This window comes from Dasypus novemcinctus, chromosome 6 (assembly GCF_030445035.2).
Source record: "Dasypus novemcinctus isolate mDasNov1 chromosome 6, mDasNov1.1.hap2, whole genome shotgun sequence".
NCBI classification, from domain to species: Eukaryota; Metazoa; Chordata; class Mammalia; order Cingulata; family Dasypodidae; genus Dasypus; species Dasypus novemcinctus.
Window position 1 is genome coordinate 113,740,958 of NC_080678.1, and position 27,022 is coordinate 113,767,979.

The window sequence follows — 27,022 nt, forward strand, 5'->3', positions numbered from 1 at the left end:
ACATCCTAAAAGGAATGGAAGGAGGAGACTGCCCATCTGCAGAGAAGATTCATTGGTAGAGCGCTCCATGCCACATCCTCCACTGGAGGCATAAACCACCTCGGGAGCTGTTCCGCAGCTGGAATTGGAAGTCCCAATTCCCAAAAACGAGGAAGGAAGAGGCAGCTGGGAACCAACTTCAGTTACTGATGAGTAAATTTGGCTGGCTAAGGTATAATCCTAAAAACAGCTAAACTTTGAGCCTGTCCAAGTCAGAAAGAGGCCAGTAGCTGCCATTTTAACTCTGTGCCTGGCATGAGGGGAAGCAGGGAGGGCTGAAAATCACAATGCTGCTGGGGACTGGCTTCTTTCCACCCAGATCAGATTGCAGCTCTAGCCTAAGCCCCAGCCCCACCTCTGGGAGGGAGGAATCTGGGGGGACCGGAACCAGACTCTCCAGGAAACTCCAGGTCATGCTGCAGAGACCAATGATCACCCTACTTTGGCAGCACAAGCAACCCCAGGAGCTATTCTATGGCTGGAATTGGAAGCTCCATTTCCCAAAAACAGGGAAGAAAGAGACAGTTGGCCACCAATTTCAGCTACTGATTAGTAAACTTGGCTGGCTAAAGTATAGTCCTAAGAACAGCTGAAGTTTGAACCTGTCCAAGTTGGAAAGAGGCCAGTAGCTGCCATTTGACTCCACCCCCAGCTCAAGGGGAAGCCAGGCTGACTGAAAATCGCAGTGATGGTAGAGACCAGTTTCTCTCACCCAGATCAGCCTGCAGCCCTAGCCTAGACTTCAGTCCCACCTCTGGCAGAGAGGAAGCCAGCAGGCCCTGCACCAGCCTATCCAGGTCCCTTTGGCTGGCACAGACTGAACAGTCAGAAGTCTACTGGGGTAACTGCAGTCATCTTGGACCCACACTGCATAGACTGCAGCTCCATCCCCTCTCCAGGGAGGGCAGAAAGGAACATGAAGTTTCATCAGTCTTTCTGGGCAACTACAGTCTAGCCCTGCACAACTTCGATTATTCCACACAGCTGTGACTCTGCCCCTATCACTGGCAAAGGAGAAAGTTGGGAGAAACTTCATCAGTCCCTGAGGCAATGACAGCTGCTTGTGCCGCTACAGCTAATAGCACCAACTACATCTTTGGCTCCTACTGCACAACCAGCAAGGGAGAAGGGGCAGGAAGCCCTAAACTAAAGAGAAAAACTGCACCCAGAATACATACTCTAGTAAGCCAGATGCCAAGACGCCAACAAAAAATTAAAATCCACACCAAGAAACACAAAGATGTGGCCCAGTTAAAGGAACAAGATAAGTCTCCAAATGACATAAAGGAGTTGAAACAACTAAGCATAGATGTTCAAACAAATCTCCTTAATAAATTCAATAAGATGGCTAAAGAGATTACAGATATTAAGAAGATATTGGGGGAAGCAGATGTGGCTGAAGTGACAGAGCTTCCTCCTACCATATGGGAGGACCTGGGTTTAATCCCTGGGGCCTCCTGGTGAAAAAGAAGAGAAGGCGTGCCCACACAGCGAACCAGTGCCCACACAAGTGCCCACATGGTGAACCGGTGAGCGCAACTGCCCACGTGGAGAGTACAAATGCCCGTGTGGTAAGCCAGTGCCCGTGCGAGTGCCCATGCAAGTGTCCGCATGGTGAGTCAGTGCCCACGCAAGTGATTACAGCAAGATGATGATGCATCAAAAGAGAAACAAGGGGAGAGTCAAGGTGAAGCACAGCAGAAACCAGGAATGAGGTGGTGCAATTGACAGGAAACCTCTTTCCCCATCAGAGGTCTCCAGGATCAAATCACAGTGAGTCCTAGAGGAGAGAAAATGAGAAGACAACACAGACAACAAAAACAGCAGGGTAGGAGGAGGGGAAGGGGGAAAATAAGTAAATCTTAAAAAAAAAAAAAAAGAAGACCCTGGATGAGCACAAAGAAGAATTTGAAAGAAAGCATACATAGAAAAATAGCAGGCCTAATGGGAATGAAAGGCACAATAAATGAAATTAAAAATACATTGGGGGAAGCAGATTTGGCCCAACAGATAGAGCATCCACCTACCACATGGAAGACCCAAGTTTCAAATCCAGGGCCTCCTGACCCATGTGATGAGCTGGCCAACACTGCATACTGATGTGCGCAAGGAGTGCCGTGCCACGCAGGGGTGTCCCCCGCAAGGGGGGCTCCATGCACAAGGAATACACCCTGTAAGGAGAGTCATCCAGTGAGAAAAAAATGCAGCCTGCCTGGGAATGGCTCTGCACACACGGAGAGCTGACACAGCAAGATGACCCAACAAAAGGAGACACAGATTCTGGCTGCCGCTGACAAGAATACAAGTAGACACAGAAGAACACACAGCAAATGGACACTGAGAGCAGACAACTTGGGGGGGAGGTAAGAGAAATCTTAAAAAAATACATTGGAATCATATAGTAGCAGATTTGAGGAGGCAGAAGAAGGGATTGGTGAGCTTGAGGAAATGGCCTCTGAAAGTGAGCATACCAAAGAACAGATGAAGAAAAGAATGGAAAAAATTGAACAAGGCCTCAGGGAACTAAATGACAGCAAAAGATGTGCAAACATATGTGTCATGGGTGTGCCAGAGGAAGAAGGGAAGGGAAAAGGGGCAAAGGGAATATTTCAAGAAATAATGGTAGAAAATTTCCCAACCCTATGGAAGGACATAGATATCCATGTCCAAGAAGCACAACAGCTCCTATCTGAGGAAAATCTGAATAGAACAACTCTGAAACACATACTCATCAGAATATCAAATGCCAAAGACAAAGAGAGAATTCTGAGAACAGAGAAAGAAGAGCAATGTATAACATATAAGGGATACCCAATAAGATTAATTGCTGATTTCTCACCAGAAACCATGGAGGTAAGAAGACAATGGTATGATATATTTAAGATACTGCAAGAGGAAAACTTCCAGTCAAGGATCTTATATCGAGCAAGATAATCTTTCAAATATGAGGACGAGTCTAGAATATTCACAGATAAACAGAAAATTAGAGAATTTCTAACCAAGAGACCAGATTTTCAGAAATACTAAAGGGTGTGCTAGAGCCTGAAAAGAAAAGACAGAAGAGAGACCTGAAAGAGAGTCTAAAAATGAAGATTATTATATCAATAAAAGTAACTAAAAGGGTCAAAAGAGTGGTAAAAATAAAATATGACAGATAAAATCCAAATAATCTATAATAAACTTAACCAATAATGTGAAGCACCTGTATTCAGAAAACTATAACTGACTGTTAAAAGAAATTTTAAAAGGCCTAAATAATTGGAAGAACATTCCATGCTCACAGATTAGAAGACTAAATATCATTAAGATGTTAATTCTACTCAAACTGATAAACAGATTCAACACAATCCCAATACAAATTCCACCAGCATTTTTAAAATAAATTGAAAACATGAACATCAAATTTATTTGGAAGGGTAAGGGGTTCTGAACAGCCAGAAACATCTTAAAAAGGAAAAGTGAAATTGGAGGACTCATCTCCAGACTTTAAATCATTTTACCTAGCTACAGTGGTAAAAACAGCATGGTACTGGCATGAAGACAGACACATAGACCAATGGAATCAAACTGATGGTTCAGAAACAGATCCTCTTATGTATGGTCAAGTGATTTTTGACAAGTCTGTCAAACCCACATCCCCAGCTTGGGCAAAACAGCCCATTCAACAAATGGTGCTGAGAGAACTGGGTATCCATAGCCAAAAGAAGGAAAGAGGACCCCTATCTCACATCTTATCCAAAAATTAACTCAAAATGGATCAAAAACCTAAATATAAAAGAACCATAAAGCTTCTAGAAGAAAATGTAGGAAAATATCTTCAAAACGTGGTGGTAGGTGGTGGATTCTTAAAGGAGATAAGAGGAGGACTGAAATGGACTACTGATGTTTAAAATATATAGAAGTTTTAATTAGCTTTACTGTAAAAGTGTGGAAATGTATAGAGTGGATGGTAACACATAGTGAGTAACAGCTAGTTCATAAATGGGGATGTGACTGAAAATGATAGTCTAGGAATATAAATGCCAATTGACAGAATGCTAGAGAATAATCTAGGAACTGAATAGCACAGTAAACCGAGAGGTGGATGAGAACTGTGGTTAAGGGTACAGATACAAGAGTGTCCTTTTTTAGCTAGAGCAAATGTACATCACTATTGAAGCATGCTGGGAATGTGGAAAAGCATGGGAAAGATATAACTGGAGTGACCTATGGACTGTGGTTAACAGTAATAATATGATATTCTTGCATCTATGCCAAAGATATAGTGTGTTGATAATGAGGCAGTATGTACAATGTGTGAGAAATTTACACTATGGACATGGTAACAATCGGATGATATTATCTATAACCTGTAACAACTGTGTCACTATAGTGTGGTATATTGATAGAGGTGTGTTGTTTGGGAATTCTGCAAATGTGCATGGCTGTTTTGTAGGTTTACAACTTCTGTCATAAAAATATATTTAAAAAATAATAATAGGGTGGATTGGGGGAAAAATACACCAAATGTAAGATAAGGACTATAATTAGTAATAAGATTTTGACAATATTCTTTCATAATTTGTAACAAATGTCTCACAACAATGCAAGGTGTTGGGACCCCTGTATAATGTTATGCGTGTTTGCTTTTAAGTTCACAACTTTACTATACACTTATTGTTTATGTATATTCATATAAAAATTAGGTAAAGATAATAATAATAGGGTGGATTGGGGGAAAAATACTTTGGTTAGTAGTAACATTTTGACGATGCTCTTTAATCATTAGTTAAAAATGTTTAACAACAATGCAAGGTATTGGTGGTAGGGTGAGGCAGTGAGAGTCCTGTATGATCTTATATATGTTTGTTTTGTAAGTTTAAACTACTACTATTCACTTATTGTTTATGTATGTTTATGTATGAGTGATATACTTCAATAAAAAAATCCTAAAGGCAAAAAAAAAAATTAGGTTAAGATTTTAAAATTAAGCTACATCGTACTTACAAAGGAAAATAAATGGCACACAAAAACTCATTCATTCATTCATTCAACAACTTCTGAATACTTTCTATGTGCCAGGAACTGTCCTGGACACTTGGGAAACATCAGTGAACAACAGCTTCTTACCCCCCTCCCTTAGATTTCAGGAAGGTTATAGTCATTCAAGAGGGGAATAAGAGATGATAAACAATAAACAGGGAAGTCATGTGGCTCAACCAGATGGGCGCCCTCCTACCACATGGGAGGTCCTAGGTTCAGGTCCCAGTGCCTCCTAGAAGAAGACGAGCAGATGCGACCCTCACCACAAAAAGCTAGAATGCCACCCCTGCCACAAGCCAGCAGACACCACAGCCCATGGGGTGCAGATGTAGCTCAGGACACTGGACACTGGCCTCTCATGTGGGAGGTCCCTGGTTCGGTTCCCAGTGCCCCCTGGAGAAGGCCAGCAAACAATGAGTAGAAGATGAGAGAACCATCTAGGTGGGGGAAGGGATAAATAAAGATAAAAAAATAAATAAATAAATCTTACCAAAAAAAAAAAAACAATAAAAAGAGTAATGAGCAAACTTCATGTGAGAAGTGCTATGGCAAAAATACAAAACAGATGAAGGTACGGGGGGTGGGAATGCTAGGGATTAGTGCAGCAGTTTTGAACTCGGGGTCCAGGTAGACCTGCCTGAGCTGTGGGCTCTGAACATGGTCCAGAGGAGGAGAGGGAGTTGGCCACAAGGTCCCTGGGGAGAGCACACTCCGGGCAGCAGGTAAATCTCACACAAGGATGGAGATGGCATTGTGCCCAGTATGTTTCTAGAACAGCAAGAAGGCCAGTGGGGCTGGTGCAGAGTGATCAAGGGCTGAGGAGGAGGCGAGATACAGAAGTAATGAGCCACATAACCCTTTGGAAGAACTCTGGCTTTTACTCAGAGGAAAATGAAATGCTGGGCAGAGGAGTGCCATACCTGACTCATTCCCCAGGTAGCGAGAACTGCTCTGTGTCCCCTGACATCATCCAGGCAAGAGATGCCTGAGGGTTGTTTTGGGTAATTGCAGGTGATTAGAAGAGGTCAGATTCTGGATATATTTTGGATCTAGAGCCAAGAGGTTCTGCTGATAAGTAAGATGTACAGCATGAAGGAAAAACAAGTCAGGGATGATTCCAAAGGGTTAGCTATCAATCAAGAAGGGGAAGGCTGTGATAAAACAGGTTTGGGAAGGAAGTGGCCAGTAAGTCAGTTGCAGTCATGTTCAGCTGTGTCTATTAAACATTCAAATAGAGATGTAGAGTAGACCGTTAGATATATGACTCTTAAGTGCAGGAAGAGGTCTGGGTATGGTGGTTTTAAGCTGTATATTCCCCAGAAAAACATGTTCTTAAATCTAATCCATTCCTGTGGATGTAAATCCATCGTAAGTAGGTCCTTCTGATGAGGTTACTTCAGTTAAGGTGTGGCCCACCTCAATCAGGATGGGTCTTATTCCTGTTACTAGAGACCTTTATAAGAGAATGAAATTCAGACAGAGAGAGAGAAAGCCACAGAAGCAAGAAGATGAAATCAATGAAGCCCAGAAAAGAAGGGAGAGACCAGCACATGCAGCCATGTGCTTCGCCATGTTGCAGAGGAGCCAAGGAACACCAGCAGCCAGTCTTTGGGAAGAAAGCATCACCTTGATGATGTCTTGATCTGGACTTTTTTTAGCCTCAAAACTTTAAGCAAATAAATTCCCATTGTTTAAGCCAAATAATTTCATGGTATTTGCTTAAGCAGCCTAGGAAACTAAAAGAGTATGAGGAATCATTGGCCACAGAAATACTTATGAGAATCAACAAGAACACCAAAGGGTAGGTCACAGATAGAGAAAGGATGAGGAGCAAGGGCTGAGCTTCGGGACTCTCCAACATCAAGAGGTAGGAAGAAAAGGAGGAGCCAGCAAAGGAAAAGGAGCAAGCAATCAGAGAAGGAAAATTAAAAGAATGTTGTATTCTGGAAGCCAAATGAAGAAAGTTAAATCAGAAGGAAAAAAGTGATCAACAATGTCAAATGCAGCTAACTGGTCAAGCAAGACGAAGCCTGAGAATTCACCACTGGATTTAGCATTTAGCGACGTGGAAGTCACTGCTGCCCTTGACTAAAATATTAAGAGTAGGACAGGACTAAAACTTTTAGTTCCTATCAAGATGCTAAATTAGCACAAGTGCAATCCAGAGAAATGTAAAGAAAGAGAGCAAAGCAAACAGAAATCCTGGGTGCCAATGTGGTTATTTTTGAACTGTCATGTGTACAGCCATGGCTTTGGCCTGGAGGTGTAGGCAGGTATACTGATAGACAACATTGTTTTTTCCCAAGCTTTCCCTGGAACAAAGAGCACCTGCTCCCACACCTGGGGATGAGAAAAGATGAGCTGAGAAGGAACTGAACTTATATCATATTCTAAAGGATAATTTCCCTAATATAAAGAAATGCAATCAATAATTTTAAAACTTTCCACAAAGAAAATCCAGATCCAGATGAGATCACTGGTGAAATTTTAGGAACAATTAAAAAATAAATAACATTGGTCTTACACAAATGCTTCCAGAGAATAGAGAAAGAGAAAACACTTAAGATGTATTCCAAGGTTAGTATAAAATTAAGATAAAATCTGACAAAAACATAGGAAAGGAAAATTACACTTTATCTCATGAATAAAGACAAAAATTCTAAACCAATAATCATGAATTACATTTTTTTTTAAACATCAAAAATCAAGTTGGATTTTTTCCTGGAAAATAAGATTGGTTTAACATTTGAAAATCAAAACATTAATAGAGGGAAGCGGATGTGGCTCAACTGATAGAATGTCCGCCTACCATATAAGAGGTCCAGGGTTTGATTCCCAGGGCCTCCTGGCCTGTGTGGTGAGCTGGCCCATGAGCAGTGCTGCCATGCACAAGGAGTGCCGTGTCACACAGGGATGACCCCTGTGTAGGGGTGCCCACACTCAAGGAGTGCGCCCCACAAGGAGAGCCACCATGCACAGAAAACGCAGTCCACCCAGGCATGGCACAGCACACACGGAGAGCTGATGCAGTAAGATGATGACACAACAAAAAGAGACACAGATTCCCAGTGCCACCTGACAAGAATGCAAGTGGACACAGAAGAACACACAGTGAATGGATACAGAATGCAGACAAAGGGGGGTGAGGGAGAATGGGAGAGAAACAAATAAAAAAATCTAAAAAAAAAAATTAGTAGAATTACCTCAATTAATATGTCAATATTATTTAATCCATTAAAAGAATAAAGGAGAAAACTATATATTCATCTTAATAATAAGTAATGCAGCATCCCTTGGATGATAAAAACTCCTTGCAAACTAGGAAAATAATGAAACTTCCCAAAAAATATGCACCAAAAAAATTACAGCAAAAATCACACATAATGATAAAATATTGAAAAGTTTCCCTTGAGACTGGGAAGAAAACAAGGACGTACTACTTCTAGTTCATGGTATATTAAAACTCCTAGGCACTGCAAGAAGGAAAGAAAAAAAAATAAAAGTTTAAGGACTAGAAAGGAAGCAATTTCCATCTATTAATAGATAATTGCATAAGTAGAAAATCCAAAATATTCTACAGATAAAATAATAAAATTAATAAATGGTAAAGTCACCGAATACAAGGTCAATATACAAAAAAAATCGGAAAACGGACTTTGGCCCAGTGGTTAGGGCATCCGTCTACCATACGGGAGGCCCGCGGTTCAAACCCCGGGCCTCCTTGACCCGTGTGGAGCTGGCCATGCGCAGCGCTGATGCGTGCAAGGAGTGCCGTGCCACGCAAGGGTGTCCCCCGCGTGGGGGAGCCCCACGCGCAAGGAGTGCACCCGTGAGGAAAAGCCGCCCAGCGTGAAAAGAAAAGAGCAGCCTGCCCAGGAATGGCGCTGCCCACACTTCCCGTGCCGCTGACGACAACAGAAGTGGACAAAGAAACAAGACGCAGCAAATAGACACCAAGAACAGACAACCAGGGGAGGGGGGGAAATTAAATAAATAAATAAATCTTTAAAAATATATATATATATATACAAAAAAATCAACCACATTTCTACATACAAGCAACACACAAATAGGGAAAAAGTTTTCAAGTACCTATTAATAAATCTAACAAAAGAAGTACAAGGACTCCACATGAAAAATTATCAAACCTTGCTGAGAAAAATTAAAGACCTAATAGAGAGAAATACCATGTTCATAAATTGAAAGGTCAATATTAATATGACCTATACTATCTACAGATCAATTTGGTTTTCAAAGCAATACCAAATTCCAGCAAGTTTTTGGGGGAGAAATTTATAAGATGATCATAAAATTTATGTAGAAATACGAAGAACTTAAAATAGCCAAAGCAATCTTTTTTGTTGCTGCTGTTGTTTTACTTTTTACTTTCAGGAGGTACTGGGGATTGAACCTGGGACCTCATGTGTGGGAGGCAGGTGCTCAATCACTGAGTGACATCCACTCCCCCAAGCCAAAGCTATCTTGAAAAACAAAGGTGGGGAACTTATATCCACAGATATGAACACTTTTTTTTGGTATGATTGCATTTATTTGAATCGCCCAGCATAGGCAAATCCATAGAGACAAAGTAGATTAGTGGTTGCCAGGAGCTAGAGACAGGGGCATGGTTAACGGCTATGAATGGATATGGGGCTTCTTTCCTTTAATTTTTATTGTGGTAACATACACACAGGATTAACATTTCTCATTTTAAGTATACATTTCAGTGATATTAATTACATTCACTAAGTTTTGGTAGTGGATGGTGGTGATGGTAACACTGGGTTGGCTTTTTTGGGGTGATGAAATGTTCTGGGATTAAATAGTGGTGATGGTTGTACATAGCTGTGAATATAATAAAGTCACTGAATTGTACACTTTAAAAGGGTGAATACTTGGATATGTGAATTATATCTCAAGAAAAAAATAATGGCATTTGCATAAATTTAGTTTGCCTACTTCTTTACATTCTGCAGAGAATTTGGGATATGGACAAGGTCTCAAAAAATTATAATTTTTTTCCTCTGACCTAGTTCAGACATTGACGTCAAATGGAAGGGCAAGGAGAAGGCAGAAGGGCAGGTCTAAGACTGCGGTGCCAGTAATTATGGTTCTGAAGATATTATGTGAAGGGGAGTGAAAAGAACACTTGAGCTGGGCCTACAGTGGACCTGGCTCTGCTAACATTCCAGGCTTCTCTCTGCCCTCCAGCCACCACCACCACCTTGCATCATCTGAACTACTGCAATTACCTCTTTCTTTTTCCCTTTTTTTTTTTTTCAAGTACCCAGGGGCCAGGGATTGAACCCGGAACCTTGCACGTGGGAAACCGGTGCTCAACCACTGAGCCACTTCGGCCCCTAAGCTGAAGTGTTTCTTTTCATGTTTGCTTGGTTTTATCATTTGTTTGTTTTTCTTAGGAGGCACTGGGAAACAAACCAGGACCTCCCATATGGGAAGCAGGTCTCAATTACTTGAGCCATATCAGTTCCCTGCAAATGCTTTTCCTTTTTCAATATATTTGTACATTTAATAATTGAAAATATAGACAATAACTTGAAAAAGAAAACAGTTGAATAAAAACATACATTTCTCAATTAAATGTACTGGACACATAAATTTTTTTAATCATTCAATATGTTACACATATTATTTATGTTATAAAGCTACAGTAACAGGGGCTGGAAATATTGGCACAATGCTAGACAAAGAGACAACTGCAATAGAACTGAGAATCCAAAAAGAGACCCACAAGTAGATGGCTACCTGATTTTCAACAAAGACGCCACTGCAAATTTGAAAGGAATGTCTTTCAATAAATGGTCCTGGAGGAAATGGATAGCCATAGCTCATATCAAAATATGTATGTACATATGTATATGTGTATCTAAGTATACATACGCATATGTGTATATGTATATAAAATACTTTAAGATGTATCATACTTAAATGTGAAAGTTAAAACATTCAAATTCTAGATGAAAATAGAATTTTTGAGTTAGGAATAGGTAAAGTTTTTTTTTCTCCTTTCTTATTTATTTTTTTAATATTACATTCAAAAAATATGAGGTCCCCATATACCACCAACGACCCTCACCCCACTCCTCCCCCCATAACAACAATCTCCTCCATCATCATGAAACGTTCATTGCATTTGGTGTAAAGTTTTTTTAAACAGAACATAAAGAGCACACAGAAGTAAAGACTAGACTAAGAGCACATAAAAAAAATAAATTGGACTTCATTAAAATTCAGAACAAGTATCAGACTCAAAGAAGATATTTCCAATACCTCTATCTGACAAAGGACTCATATAAAGAATATATAAAGATCTCCTACAAGTTAATATGGCAGAGACAAACACCATTTTTTTTTTAATAGGCAAAAGACCGGAATAGATTTTTTTTTAACCAAAAATCAGATAAAGATAAAATAATGGCCAGGAAATATATGAAAGCATGTTTGATACTATCAGGCATCAGAAAGATGCAAATCAAAACCAAAATGAGCTCTTCTGTCACTTATTGAACCTGTGGTTGGTGCTGGGGTTGGTGTATACTCAGGAGACTTGAATCTCTGGACTGTCCATGTGCCAGCTGGGCCCTGAGCCTCAGCAGAGTTTCAACTCTTACTCTCTGGTTCGTTGGATTTACCCAGATCAGCTAACAGGGAGGTGAAGATGGTCAACAACCACACAAGGGAAACGAGAGTGCCTACAACCACAAGCAGAAGAACTGCAACGATCATCCATGTGGGATCTAAGCCCCCTCTCAATATAGAGGTGGACTGGACATCACCTCCCAGGGGCCACAGGATGGAGGAACAAAATATGGATTAGAGTGGACTTACTGATACTCTACTATAGAACTATTGTGACTAGTAATGGAAGAAATTGTAGCATTGTTATGGAGAAAGTGGCCATGGTAGTTGCTGAGGGCAGAGAGAGGGAAGAAGAGATGTAATGTGGGGGCGTTTTCAGGACTTGGAGTTTTCCTAAACGATATTGCAGGGACAGATAATGGACATTATATATCCTGCCATAACCCACTGAATGTACTGGGGGAGAGTGTAAACTACAATGTAAACTATTATCCATGTGGTACAGCAGTGCTCTAAAATGTATTCACCAATTGCAATGAATGTGCCACAATGATGAAAGAGGTTGTTGATGTGGGAGGAGTGGGGGGGGTATATGGGAACCTCGTACATTTTTTAATATAACATTTTTTGTGACCTTGTATCTTCAAAAAAATACAACTTAAAAAAATGATGGGGGTGGGGGTGGGGAGTGGGGTATATGGGAACATCTTATGTTTTTTAATGTAATATTTTGTGTGATCTATTAACTTTAAAGAAGATAATTAAGAAATAAAATAAAATTTTTTAAAAAAGAACGAAAAAAACAAAATGAGGGGAGGAGATGTAGCACACGTGGTTGAGTACTTGCTTCCCATGTATGAGGTAACAGGTTTGATCCCCAGTATCTACCTAAAATAAAAGAGAGAGAGAGATACCACTACACTCACAAGTTTGGGGGGGGAGGTGGAGGGGGAGGGGAAGGGGGTAGAGAGAGAGAGAAAGCCTAAGGCCAGATGTGACTCAAGCAGTTGAGTACCTGCCTACCATATGGGAGGTCCCAGGTTGGGTTTCCAGTGCCTCCTAAAAGAAAACGAGGAGACATAGAGAGCACACAATGAACAGACACAGCAAACAGACAGCAAATGCAAACAATGGGGGGAGGAAATAAATAAATTTAAAAAAAAAAAAGCATCACCAACAAAACCAAGTGCTGACTAGGCTATAGAGCAACAGGATCTCTTGCATATGGCTGACTATATCATTTGTATCAAATAATACAATTACTTTGGAAAATGTTTGGTGGAATCTATCAAAGCTAAGCATATATATGTGCAATAAGCCATCAATTCTACTTCCAGATTTACATCCCTCAGAATCAAATGCACATGTACACCAAAGAACATGTGCAAACACCCAAATTACAAACAGCCCAAATGTCCATCAAGACTAGAATGGATAAATTGAGGTATCGTCACATGATGGGGGAAAAAACCTCCTGCAACATGCAACAACATGGCTATCTCACAGATGTAATGTCGAATAAAAGGAATCAGACACAAAAAGAATATCTATTGGGAAGCAGATGTGGCTCAAGTGACTGGGCTTCAGCCTACCACATGGGAAGACCCAGGTTAAAGCCTGGTTAAAAAAAAAAAAAGCAGGCCTGCCTGGCAAGCCAGTGCCCACACAGCAAGCTGAGTGCCCGTGCAGCGAGTCAGTGCCTACGCAAGTGAGTCACGCAGCAAGGTGATGATGCAACAAAAGAGAGACAAAGAGGAGAATGAAGGTGAGGCGCAAGAGAAACCAGGAACTGAGGTTGCACAAGCGACAGGGAACCCCGCTCCATATCAGAGGTCCCCAGGATCGAATCCAAGTGAATCTTAGAGGAGAAAAAAGAGAAGACCAAAAGAGAAACAGATACAAAAGATCATACAGCGAATGGACATAGACAGCAAAAAACAGCAGGGTAGGAAAGGGGAGAAAAAGAAAAAAGAAAAAGTATATTTTTTAAAAAGAATATATATTGTATGATTCTATTTATATGAAGTTTAAAATCAGACAAAATAATATATAACGATAGAGGGCAAAATAATGGTTACCCTTGAGTGGCAATGGGGGAAGTAAGGTCTTGGAGAGAACACAAAATAGTTTTCTGCCCCATATCTTGAACTGAGTGACAGCTATCTATGTACAAGAAAAATTTGTCAAGTAGTTCACCTGGGCCTTGTGCCCTTTAACTCAATCAAAAAAACAAAAATTAATAACTTGAAAGTAATAAAACTTGATCACTGGCTGTGTAGCAGGTAAAAGACATCCATTAGGATAAATGCCATTCTTCACTTGGATGACAGGCTGGTTGGTGATCATATTGGATGGGAAATAAAGGGAAAGAGTCGGGGGCTATAATACTTTTATTTGAATCGATGGAGTTTAAAGAGCCTTTGGATACTTACAGAGATATACAGCAGAGTGGTGGCCTTTAGGGTCTAAAAGTAGGGGAAAGACAGAGCCAAGCAGTCCGGCAAATAATGCCTTCCCATAGAGGCGAATCAGGGAGAGTAAGGATGAAAGAGGATCAAGAATGGACACCTTGGGAGAAGCAATTAAGAAAGGCACAAGAGGAAGATAGCTCCGTGGAGAGAAGTGAAAAGAAATAATCACAGAGAGAGGAAAAAACCAGAAACCAGCCAAGACAACACTCTAGGAGAGACTGGACATGAGCACCAACTGGACAGAAAGCTCAATTAAAGCAAGCACTAAAGTATCCACAACCTTGCCATAATAAGGTCACTGGTGTCCCTCATCAGACAGATCCACAAAGTGAAGCAGTTTAAAATGCCAAAGGGAAATGGGAAAACATCTGCCAGAACGCACAACTTGAAATCTATCTCCTGCACCATGTATACATAATATTTACAGAGATTATCTGAAGGTGATACAAGTCTTTCTTTTCAGAGATATTCTAAATTCTATGCCTGGCTCAACTAGGACCATCAGAAAGCAATCCACGGGACCAAGGTGTTTTGGCCCCTGGAAACCTGGATTGGCTGAGTTCACCTCTGACACAGTGCCATGCTTCCCCTGAGGATCAATGGCAGGCTGCAGGCTGCGCTGATTTCAGGTACTCACTTAGAAAGCATGTCTATGTTACCTTTACAAAAACCAGGAAAGGAACATTGTCTAGACTTCAATGCCAAGAGCTCTAAATGCCTCATGAGGATTTAGCATGATTTCTTTCCATGGTCAATGCAAAGCACATCCCAGATAATGTCTGCATTATTGCTATGCCCTGAAAAAGATCAGACAAATCAGCTATAACATCATAGCGCCTATATAGTTCTGTATTCCACTTTGTCCTGATATTGATAGCCTTCCGTGTATTATTCCTGATGTTAATTTCCATCCATTTCTGCATTCCCATTCTCAACTACAGACCTTAAAGACCTCGTACAAGACACAGTAAACAAAGTAAGGAATAAAATAAACAGCTCACCTGAGATCTGTCCATTTTCTGCTGCTCTGGGAAACATGTAGAGAATAATGAAGGGGGGAGCTGGGGAAGAAAAAAGAAAGAATGAGACCACAAGAAATCTAACCTGCCTTTCCCCTCCTGGATTCTCTTGCCTAAAAAGCTCCACCTGCCAGGTGAATAGAACGCCCTCCCATAGGAAAATGTCCTTTGGCCCTTCTCTATGTTGGTAGCAGTTTCTCCATCTTTTGACAGAAACCAGTTTTGATGTAGTTCAGTGGCTGAGCGCCTGCTTCCCATGTGCCAGGTCCTGGGTTCAATCCCTGGTACCACCTTTAAATAAAAATGAAAAGAAAAGAAACTGGTTTTTTACTTAACTATACCAGAAAACCTGACTGCACATTCACCCTCTTGGACTCAGCAGTTCTCATCTTTCATGTTAGGCAGAAATTGGCAATCCAGGATGCCCTTCCCCCACGACCTTCTGAGCCCAGGAGTCAGGATGGAAGCAGCATCTCTCAGCGCCCCGTCTGCTAAGGGGCATGGAGCCAGGCCCCCTGGTCACCTGCAAATAGTGGGGCATTTGAAAGGAGTCGAGGGCAGTTAGGGAGGCCTGAGAGGAAATTCCTTAGAGTAGGTGGCACTTCTTTTCCACCCCCAGACCACACCCTCTCAAATCCTCAAATGAAGCAACACTTCCTGGGCAGGCCGGCCCCTCTGCCTTGGCCCCAGCTCACATGTCTCTTCTGAAATCTGGCTCAAAGCTCCTATTATAGTTTGGGGTGGCTTCTGGATGGAGCTCAAGGATTGCAAATTGCTTCTAGCCATTCACAGGTAGGTTTCGCTTTCTCTGGCTCTTCTGCCTCTGCTCTGAAGCTCTGAGGGTGGGCCATCTTCCAGGTGGGATTTCTCTTCCTAAGGTTCCCTCTTGGCCGCACAAGAGCTGCTTTGTTCCCAGGAACCAGGACCTGGGCCTAAGCGACAAAATTATTTGAGTCAGAACAGGTATCAGAGCTCCAAACCTTGGAGCTCTCTGACCCCAGGATCTCAGGCTAGTCTTTCAAAAAACGCAAATAAACCCGGACCTCTGGGGATACACAGACTGGCCGGTTCCGCTCAGGCCCAGAACCCTTGGATAGTAGCGCTCTGATAGGACACCAAGGACCTAGAAACACAATGGTCACATAATGAAACAGAGGCCACATCTGACACAGGACAGTGCCGTCCTTGAGCTCCTGCCCTGAAGCACACAATGCTGAGTTTGGGTAGAATCGCTGTTTGGAAGGAGGAAACGGGAAGGGAGGTCGCCGTGGACGCGCTCACCGGAGCCCGTCCCCTGCGGCTGGGGGCTCCGGGGGAACGCGCTTCGGCCCTCGACTTGTGGCAAGGGACTCTCCCGACCTCCCGGTGGGCGAGGGCTCAACGCGACACCTCTCTGAGGCACGCAGGGTCCTTCCGGAAAGGGGCGGAGGGCATAGCGAAGAGCACCCGAAAGAAGCCCGAGAGCGCCCCCCGGCGGCCTCTCCTGAGAGCCCGGCTCCGCCTCCGGCTCAGCCGCAGGGCCCTCCCCAGCCTCCGCGAGCTCTTCCGCGCATGCGCCACCCCGCTCGCGCCAGCGCCCGCGCCAGCGCCCGCGCCAGCGCCCGCGCCAGCGCCCGCGCCAGCGCCCGCGCCAGCGCCCGCGCCAGCGCCCGCGCCAGCGCCCGCGCCAGCGCCCGCGCCAGCGCCCGCGCCAGCGCCCGCGCCAGCGCCCGCGCCAGCGCCCGCGCCAGCGCCCGCGCCAGCGCCCGCGCCAGCGCCCGCGCCAGCGCCCGCGCCAGCGCCCGCGCCAGCGCCCGCGCCAGCGCCCGCGCCAGCGCCCGCGCCAGCGCCCGCGCCAGCGCCCGCGCCAGCGCCCGCGCCAGCGCCCGCGCCAGCGCCCGCGCCAGCGCCCGCGCCAGCGCCCGCGCCAGCGCCCGCGCCAGCGCCCGCGCCAGCGCCCGCGCCAGCGCCCGCGCCAGCGCCCGCGCCAGCGCCCGCGCCAGCGCCCGCGCCAGCGCCCGCGCCAGCGCCCGCGCCAGCGCCCGCGCCAGCGCCCGCGCCAGCGCCCGCGAGATCGAGCGAGATGGTGCATGCGCAGAGGGGCCTTACCCGTTTCCGGCGCAACGGGGACCAAGGCCCATTTCCCGTCAGCCCCAGCGGCTGATTGGCGCCCTGGGCTCGGCGCGGTGCGGTGTGCGGCAGGGACTGCCAGGAGCCCGCAGGGGCCGGCAGGGGGCGGCAGGGGGCGGCAGGGGCCGTCAGGGAAGCGGCAGAGGGCGGCAGGGGGCGGCAGGGAGCGGGCGGGACCCCACGTGGAAAGCCTTATTCGGACTCTATAAGCGGAAAGAGCTGGAAGGAGGAACAGCGCGGTGACAGCAGGGCTTTGCTCCTGGCAGTAAAGCGCACAAGGCTGGTGGGGTAGCAGAAGTAGTGGAGTTGATAAAATATTGTAAAGCTAGTATAGTGTCTCATGCACACCAACTGAAAGGATCCTTCCTTGTATTAGAGTTTTCTAGGGAGACAGAACCAACAGGTAATATGTGTAAATATTAGAGTTTTATATGAATTGTCTCAAGTGACTGTGGGATGCACAATTCTGTAGGGCAGGCTGGGAACTCTGATGAAAGTTTTTCAATGAATTTCCCAGGCTGGCAGAAATAGAAATGGGAGTTCTCTCTTCTGGCTGCTAAAATCATCACATCTCCTTTTTTATATTTATACTTTTTTTTTTTTCTAGCCCCCTCATTGTTTTTGTGCTGGCTCTCTGCTTTCTGTGTGCATTTACTATGTGTTTTTCTGTGTCTGCTTGTTTTTTCTTTAGGTGGCACTGAGAACCAATTCTGGGACCTTCCGGAGTGGGAAAGAGGTGCTCATTCTCCTATGCCAAATCAGCTCCCGGTCTGCTGCATCTCTTACTGTCTCTCCTCTGCATCTCTTTTTGTTGCATCATCTTGCTGCGTCAGCACTCCTGCACAGGCCAGCACTCTTGCACAGGCCAGCATGCCATGCAAGTCAGTTCTCTTCTTGGGCCAGCTTGCCACTCCAGCCGGATCACCTTCACCAGAAGGCACAGGGGATCGAACCCTGCACCTCCTGTATGGTAGACTGGAGTCCCATCGCCTGAGCCACATCTGCTTCCCATTACCTCTCCTTTTCAGGCCGCTGACTGATTGGCTCAAACTTCTCTCCTCATTGAAAGCTATCTCAGTTGATTGTAGATCTAATCAGCCATAGATGCAATCATCTTACTGATTATTTAAGTCCATGAAATATCCTCACAGTAACAAGGCAAGCCAGTGCTTGCCTTGACCAAACAACGGGACACCATCACCTGACCAAGTTGACACATGAGCTTATCACACACACTCCTGTAGTTTACTTAGTCTGTTTTATGAGAAAATTTTCACACAGCCTTGTCACTCTTAAAAGGACTGTATACAACCTTTTAGCATTTCACAAAAAACGCGATTTGAAGGGCATAAGTGTTACGTAGCTTGTTTCAGTAAACAACTATCTTTTTCTTGGTCAAACAAAACCTGGCATTTTCTTACAAACGTTTCAAATAGAAATGCAATAGAATTCAATGAGCAATAGATGTATTCATACCTTACCTAGAGTCACCAGTTGTTAATATTTTGACATATTTTCTTTATTTGTATATACTAATTTTTATTTGTGCTGAGCCATTTGAAAGAAATATTAAAAAAAAAAAAGCTGTACTGGACTGTGGGAAACAGGCAAGGATGACTTTATTCATAGCTACCAAGGAAGGGGAGAGAGAGTAAACCTCAACTCTATTGATAAAAAGGACAGCAAGCTTTTCAAGGGCTGCGTGTGGCTTGGAGGATGGTAGAGGTTTGATCTTTGACATTGGCAGTAGTTTAATGAGAGTGGAGTTAGGAGCACTTGGTTAGATTGTTTTACTCTGCAGTAATTAGGCCACCTGTCATCTGTAAGAGCTGGGACAGAGGAAGGGAAGAGGGGGAAGGAAGGGCCAAGGTTGATAGCTTGGAATAGCTAGTATCTGAACTTGTCTTTCCCCTCCTTTTTCCCCTGCAGTCTGAGTTGTTTTTCTCTGCAGTCCTTCAGTTGCCAGATAAATTTCAAAGTAGTCAGGTTGGAGGAGGGAGACTGTAGGGGCATGCAAGGAGCAAGGCCGGCAGCCTGTTCAAGAGAAAACCAATCTTGGTCAATAAATTGCAGACATGATGACACTTCAGCCCTAAATATGTCATCATGAATCTTTTACAATTAAGGACATATTCCTTCATAATCACAATACCATTATCACACCTATAAAATTGAACAGAAATAAAAAAAAAAGTCTATCAAGTTCCTGTTCAAATTTCCCCAGTTATCCCAAGAATTTCTATTACAACACTTTTATTAAGATGTTTGAAGTTATTTTAAAAAACAGGATCAAGTCAAGAATTATACATTAAAAAAAAAGAATTATACATTGTACTTGGTTTACTTATCATTTTACCCTTTTTAAATTCCAAACAGTCCTCACTCTGCTACCACTGCTTTATTTTTTTAATAAAATTTTTATTAGAGAAGTTGTAGGTTTACAGAAAAATCATGGAGAAAATACCAAGTTCCCATATACTTCCCTCCCATTATTGACATATTGCATTAGTGTGGAAGCTTTGTTATAATTGCTAAAAGAATATTATAATTGTACTATTATCTATAGTCCATAGTTTACATTAGGGTTCACTGTTGGTGTTGTACAGTCCTATGGTTTTTTTGGGCTATTTTATTTTTATTCTAGTAACTTATATACAACCTAAAATCTCCCCTTTTAACCACTTTCAAATATATAATTTAGTGCTGCTAATTATATTCACAGTGTTGTGCTACCATCACCACCCTGCTTTGTCTTTTGTGACATTCCTTTATCTTGTTCAGGAGGACAAAGAAAGTAGAAGGTGTGCCTGAGACATTGTGATTTGACAAAGTACAGGGAAGTGCAAAAAAGAATAACAATGTCACGTCAAAAGGGCATCAGACCTGGAAGCGGACTTGGCTCAACGGATAGAGCATCTGCCTACCACATGGGAGGTCCACAGTTCAAACCCAGGGCCTCCTCGACCAGTGTGGAGCTGGCCCACGTGCAGTGCTGATACACACAGGGAGTGCCATGCCACGCAGGGGTGTGCCCCAAGTAGGGGAGCCCCACGTGCAAGGAGTGTGCCCTATAAGGAGAGTCGCCCAGCGCAAAAGGAAGTTCAGCCTGCCCAGGAATGGCGCCACACACACAGAGAGCTGACACAGCAAGATGATGCAACAAAAAGAGACACAGATTCCCCATGCCACTGACAAGAATGGAATTGAACACAGAAGATCATGCAGCAAATGGTCACAGGGAGCAGACAATTGGGGGGGGCAAGGGAAGATTAAATAAATAAATAAATAAATAAATAAATAAGAAATCAGACCCAATTTGAAGTGGCTCCCACTGGACAAAATTTGAGCATTAAGTAGAAAGTATAGGAAATTAAGTAGACACACTTCTCCTATTCCTCTAACTAAGCTAATAGTCATGGACATTATATACAATAAGACTGAAAGTCAGGGATAAGAAGGCAGATGGCCAGGGACCTGAAAACCCCAGGAAATAATATGCATCAATAAAATTGACTTGTTTCAAATAAAAAACAGGAAAAACATAGCAGTGAGTTCCAAGCATTTTCTTTTTGCATCATATATCCCAAACTGGGGCCTGGAGAAGCAGGCAATCTGGAAACACTGACAGGTACAGATAAGACCATCCCCAACAAAAGTCATAGTTCTCTAACCAGAGGACAAGGAAAAGGTCAACATAGTAAGACAGAAAACATTTAGACAATAACTGATATATTCAACTATACACAATAGTAGTAGTAGTAATAATAATAATAAAAGCTGCAGACCTACCTCCACCCAGTGGGGAGCTTAGCCTTCCATCCTTTTACATAATTATAGCTAGCTCCCTCCTCCAACAGTGTCAAGAAAGGCTGAGTGTAAAGCTAGGATTTTCATGAGCTTCTAGCAATAAGCCCCACACCTCCTCTAAAATGTCAGTGTAGATGACTTACGGAGGAGCGACTAGGCCCCTCTCCCTCTCCCATCCATGTGGTGTCCTCAGGGAAGAGCCTGGACTCACACTCCTGCCCTGTCTGACTGAGGAATATTTATTGCCCTGCTGTCGATGGAGGCTAAGAGGAGAACCCCAACTTTCACCCCTACCAGCACCCCTCTCTCTGGCCTGTGCTGCATCAGAGGGGGCTTGTGTAACAAAGATTTAAATAAGAGCCAAAGTCTGGTAACATAATACCCAGGATACAGTAAAAAATCACCCATCATGCCAAGAATGAGGAAAATCACAACTTGAATGAGAAATGCAATCAAGGCTGACACCAACAGTGGGATGAACCAGAGGTTGGAATTATCTGACAAGGATTTTAAAGCAACTATCATAAAATGCTTCAATGAATAATTATGAACAATTAAGTCTTGATAAAGAAAGAGAAGATATAAAGAAGAAACAAATGGTAATTTTAGAACTGAAAAAAATACAAGTGCAATAAAATACTCAGTGGTGGTTTCAACAGTAGAATAGAGAGGACAGCTGAAAAAACCAGTGAACTTGAAGACAGAACAGTAGAAATTGCCCAATCTGAAAAGAGAGTAGACTGAAAAAATTACTAGGACAATGTGGAAAAATAATAGCATTTACATCATTGGAGTCCCAAAACGAGAAAAAGGTAGAGCTAAAAAATCATTTGGCAAAATAGTGGCTGAAAAATTCTCAAATTTGACAAAAGACATAAGTCTACAGCCTGAACCACAGACAGGAAAAACCTAAAGAAATCCATGCCAACACATATCATAGTGAAGAACACATCACTGAAAATGAAATAAAGAAAAAAATTATTGAAAGCATCAAGAAAAAAACAATTCATTAAAGAATAAAATAGAGAGAAAAAAAGAATAAATGGAAATTTAATAAATTCTTAGACAAAGGTAAACCAAGAGAATTTGTCACCAGAAGACCTAACCTAAAAAAATAACTAAAGTAAGTTTTTGAAAGCAAAAGGAAGTGAAAAAAAGAAGGGAAAAAAGGAGTAAAAATATGATTAAGTACAACAGACTTTCCTTTCAAGTTTTCTAAATTGATTTTGATGGTTGAAGCAATAATTATAATATTGTTCCATGTGTTTCTCAATTTATGTAGAGATATTTAAGACAATTACATAAAATAACAGACTTTTTAAAAATGAAGACTACATTTGATTGTAACATATTGAATATAAATAAATTTTTTAAATCCATAAGTCTATAGTGATACACATGAGAAAGAAAATAAAGAACACCTCTTCTTGAAAGAACACCAGCTAATGCATGCAAAAGGAATGACAAAATGAGAAAACACCACTTTGCAATCTCCAATGTAATAATTGATTGAGGAAAGTATCATTGATATAAGCGTAAAGTATCAGAGTAAAATTTATTGGAGAATAAGTCATTCTCAAAATGTCAAGGATCGCCCCTAATTTCAAAGGGAAACAAAGTATCTTTCTGATGGAAAATATCATAAAACAATTAATCAAACATAGTATTATTGAGAGATGACCAATATAACATCTATCATTTCTTCTACTTTAAGAAAAGCCAGAATATAAATTCTCATTCACAGTAGCATCAAACATATACATTAGTTAGCATTAAAATTTTTTTAAACCTCCAAAGAAAATTATAAGCTGGACTGTGCTACATGGGGGGGGGGGGGGAAGTCTTGAATGAATAGAAATACATACCACTTTCCTAAATGAAAAGACTGTTTTAATCCAATCAAATGTCTTCAGGGTTTTCGGTTTTTGTATATGTTTTTGCACCTTGCTGTTTCATTTTATTTTGTAAAAATGTTTTTAAATATAATTTATTCCATGGTAAATTTATATCATTAACATTTTTAGTATATTTTTTATTTATTTTTAAAAGATACATAGATCACACAAAATGTTACCTTGAAAAAATAGAGGAGATTCCCATATGCCCTCATTAACATTTTAATAATGGCTGGTTAGCAACCAACAAAATTCCTGAAATTAATTACAGGAATCAATACAAGCCTGTCAGGACAAGCTAGCTCTAGCAAACACTGTATATGCTCCTCTTTTCCAAATAGTCTAAATGATAGATTTAACTTATTTTTGAAATAATTATAGATTCACAGGGAATTACAGAGATTGTAACCAGAGCTCCCTCATACCCTTACCCAGTTGTGTCCTTCACCTCCCTTCACTCTTTAGGTGAGGTATGGCTTCCTGCCTCAGGTTATAGGGAAGGCAGAATACACGACACCTCCCACTGGACAGACGCCATCAGTGGCAGCTTATTGGGCCATATATACACAGACTGGGCAAGAGAATATCAGGTTCTACACAGGGCTACCTGGGGGATGCACTAGGGAGCAAAGTGAGCAAGGAGGGGCTGTGGGGGGCAGGCTCTGTTTGGTTCCTGCTGGATGTGTAATTGTTTTGTTGGGAAAATTCCCTGGACTGGCAGGGGACTGGAGCCCATTACTGGGGGATAAGCAGATGCCGTGACTGGTCTCGTGATAAGGAGAGTTGCTTGGCTAGGATCTTATCCACAGGAACAGAGTTAGGTTAGGTCTTTCCAGGCCCTCCTGGTTTTACCAGATGTGAAGGCAGCACTTAATATTGACTTTTAGATGAACTGGAACAAATTATAAGGTGTTAATATAGGGTGGTATACGGAAAAAGATACACCTAATGCAAACTATGGTCTAGAGTTAACAGTGATTTTTAATATTCCTCCATCAATTGTAACAAAGGTACCACACCAGTGCTAAGTGTCAATAACAGGAGAGAATCAGGGGTGAGAATTTCTTCTTTTTGGAGCTATGACAGTGTTCTAAAATTGATTGTGGTGATGAAAGCACACTGTGATTATACTGAAAGCCATTGATTGTACATTTTGGGTGGATTGTATGGTGTGTGAATAAAACTACTTTTAAAAATATATACTGAGGGGGAGTAGATGTGACTCAAGCAGTTGAGCACCCATCTCCCACATGGGACGTCCCAGGTTTGGTTCCCAGTGCCTCCTAAGGAAGACAAACAGTGAGCAGACAAGCAGACATTGAGCAAAAACAAGTGGACAATGAGAACAGACAAGGAGAAAAAAAGGACAAAAACAACAAGCAAGACAATGAGCAAAAACAAACGAGCAGGAGGCAGATGTTCTCAAGCAGTTGTGTACCCACCTCCCAATTGGAGGTCCCAGGTTCAGTTCCCAGTGCCTCCTAAAGGGGAAAACAAAAAAACAAAAACAGACAACAAGCAAACAGGCAAGGGAGCCATCTCTGGGAGGGATATTGAGTCTCAGTTATTGGTCTTTCAGGACCCACTTCCCCATAGTTTACAATTTTCCTAACTGGAGTACATTATTGAAACCAGGAAACTGACACTGGTATAAAGTATGAGTGTAGTTCTGTGTCATTTTACCGCATGTATAGATTTCTGTTAACACTACAATCCAGATCCAGAACTCTTCCATCACCACAAAGATCTCCCTTGGGTCCCCTTTTTGGTCACACCCACCCTCCACCCTCCCTAATCCCTGGCATACACTCTTCTGTTCTCCAGCTCTAATTTTGTCATTTTGAGAATGTTATACAAATGGACTCACACATTATGTGACTGCTTGAAATTGGCTGTTTTTCACTCAGCATAATGCCCTTGAAATCCTTCCAATTTGTTGCATGTATCAATAGTTCATTTCTTTTTATTGCTGGGTAGGATTCCATGGTATGGATATACCAGTTTGTTTAACCTTTCACCTCTTGAATGGATTTTGGTTGTTTCCAGTTTTTAGGTATTACAGTCAAAGCTGCCAGGAACAATCAAATACAGGTTTTGGGGAGGACTTGAGTTTTCATTTCTCTGGGGTAAATGCATAGAAGAGCAGTTGTTTGGTCACATGGTAATTTCATGTTTTGTTGTTTAAGAAACACCAATTTTCCAAAGTGGTTGTACTATTTTACATTCTTACCAGCAACATATGAAATCCAGTTTCTTCACATCCTTCCCAGCATTTCATGTTGTCACTGTTGTTTTTTTAGCTATGCTAATAGGTATGTAATGATAACTCCTGTGGTCTTATTTGCATTTCTCTAATGGCTAATGATGTTGAACATCTATTTACATGCTTATTTGACATCTTTATATCCTCTTTGGTGAAATGTCTCTTTGTGTCTTTTGCACATTTTCTAATTGGATTTTTACTGTTAAGTTTTAAGAATGATTAATATATTCTAGATATGAGTCTATTGTCAGATATTTGACATACAACTGTTTTTCCCCATCAGTAGCTTCTCTATTCATCTTCTTAATAGGGTCCTTCACAGAGCAAAAGTATTTTATTTTGACAAAGTCAAACTTATTTAGTTTTTCTTTTATGAGTTAAGCTTTTGGTGTCATTTCTACAAACTACTCACCAAGTTCTAGGTTCCAAAGATTTTCTCCTAGATTTTTTCCAAACTTTTCAGTTTTACAGTTTACATTTAAGTCTTTGATCCATTTTGTTATTTCTTGAATAAGGTATAATAAGGTTTAAGTTGACACTTTGGGGTTGCTGTTCTCGTTTGTTTTGCCTCTGGATAACCAATTGCTTCAGCACCATGATAAAATCCTATCCTTCCATGCGTTTGCACTTTTTTTATGGGGCTTCTTTCTGGGTTCTCTATTCTGTCCATTGATCAATATATCTCTCCCTTTGCCAAAATCACAGTTTTTATTATTATACTTATGTAATAAGTCTTGAAATTGAGTAAAGTGATTCCTCCTACTTTATTCTTCTTTTTTCAAAATTATTTTAGCTATTCTAATTTCTTTGTGTTTCATATAAACTTCAGAATAATCTTGTTGATGGCTACAAAATCTCTTGCCAGACTTATGAGAACAGTATTAAACTGTATATCAGTTTGAGGAAAATTGACATCTTTACTGTGTTGAGTATTCCAAACCACAAACACAGTATTTAGATCCATTTCTGTAGAATTTCTTTGATATCTTTCAATCACTGTTTTGTAGTTTTCAGCATAAAAGTCCTGGGGTATGTTTGTTTTGTTTACACCTAAGGTTTGTTTTGTTTACACCTTAGGTTTATACCTAAGTAGTTCATCTTATTTGAGTGATTATCAATGTCACTGTATTTTAAATTTCAGTTTCCAAATATAATGGCAAAATTTTTAAAAGCAACTTTAGTGAAATTATTAAATAGAACAATTATAATCTTCATCAGAAGAAAAAAATATAAAATAATGGTGAGATATGAATGATGTATACAATGATATGTAGGTATGTAAATATACTACTGTAAGATTCCAACCTGTTTGGTAGTGCTTCCATAGAAGAAAAGTACCAGAATGAAGAACACTGGAATTTCTTACTTGATAAAAGTATTTCAAAGCTATGGGGAAAGAATTCAATTAATCTTGTTAGGACAACAAACCATCTGGAATAAGATTGTACCTGTACCTCATCCATAATAAAAAAGAATTTTATATCAGTTCAGTTTTTGAAGTTTTTAAGTAAATTATTGTTCTTAAAGTGAATAATGTAAAATATTAGTATTTAGGTGGAATGTGCCTAATATTCAAGGCAGAAACAATAAAGTTAATGACTGATAAATTTCATTATTGAAAACTAAATGCAAATGTAAAAAAGCCACAAAAATACCATTTTGACTTATTAGAAAAGTTTAAAAAGAATAATCATTATCTATGGTTGGTATAGGTTTGGGCAACTATTCCTGGCCATAACCATCTCCAACTTTGGGAGGCTACTGGGTATCAAAATATAAATGGACTTTTAACCTGCC

At 41.5% G+C, this 27,022-nt stretch overlaps 1 protein-coding gene across 1 annotated transcript in view; it reads right to left on the bottom strand.

Annotated features, from left to right (window-relative positions):
- LOC131278798 (putative zinc finger protein 487) overlaps positions 1-16,721 on the bottom strand; it is a 56,102-nt gene extending 39,381 nt beyond the window's left edge. The window contains 3 exon segments of the mRNA XM_058299260.1: positions 12,685-12,720; positions 15,134-15,193; positions 16,433-16,721. Of these exon segments, the coding sequence (XP_058155243.1) occupies positions 12,685-12,720; positions 15,134-15,170 (73 nt within the window). The 5' untranslated portion in view covers positions 15,171-15,193; positions 16,433-16,721.
- Between the last annotated feature and the right edge of the window lie 10,301 nt (positions 16,722-27,022).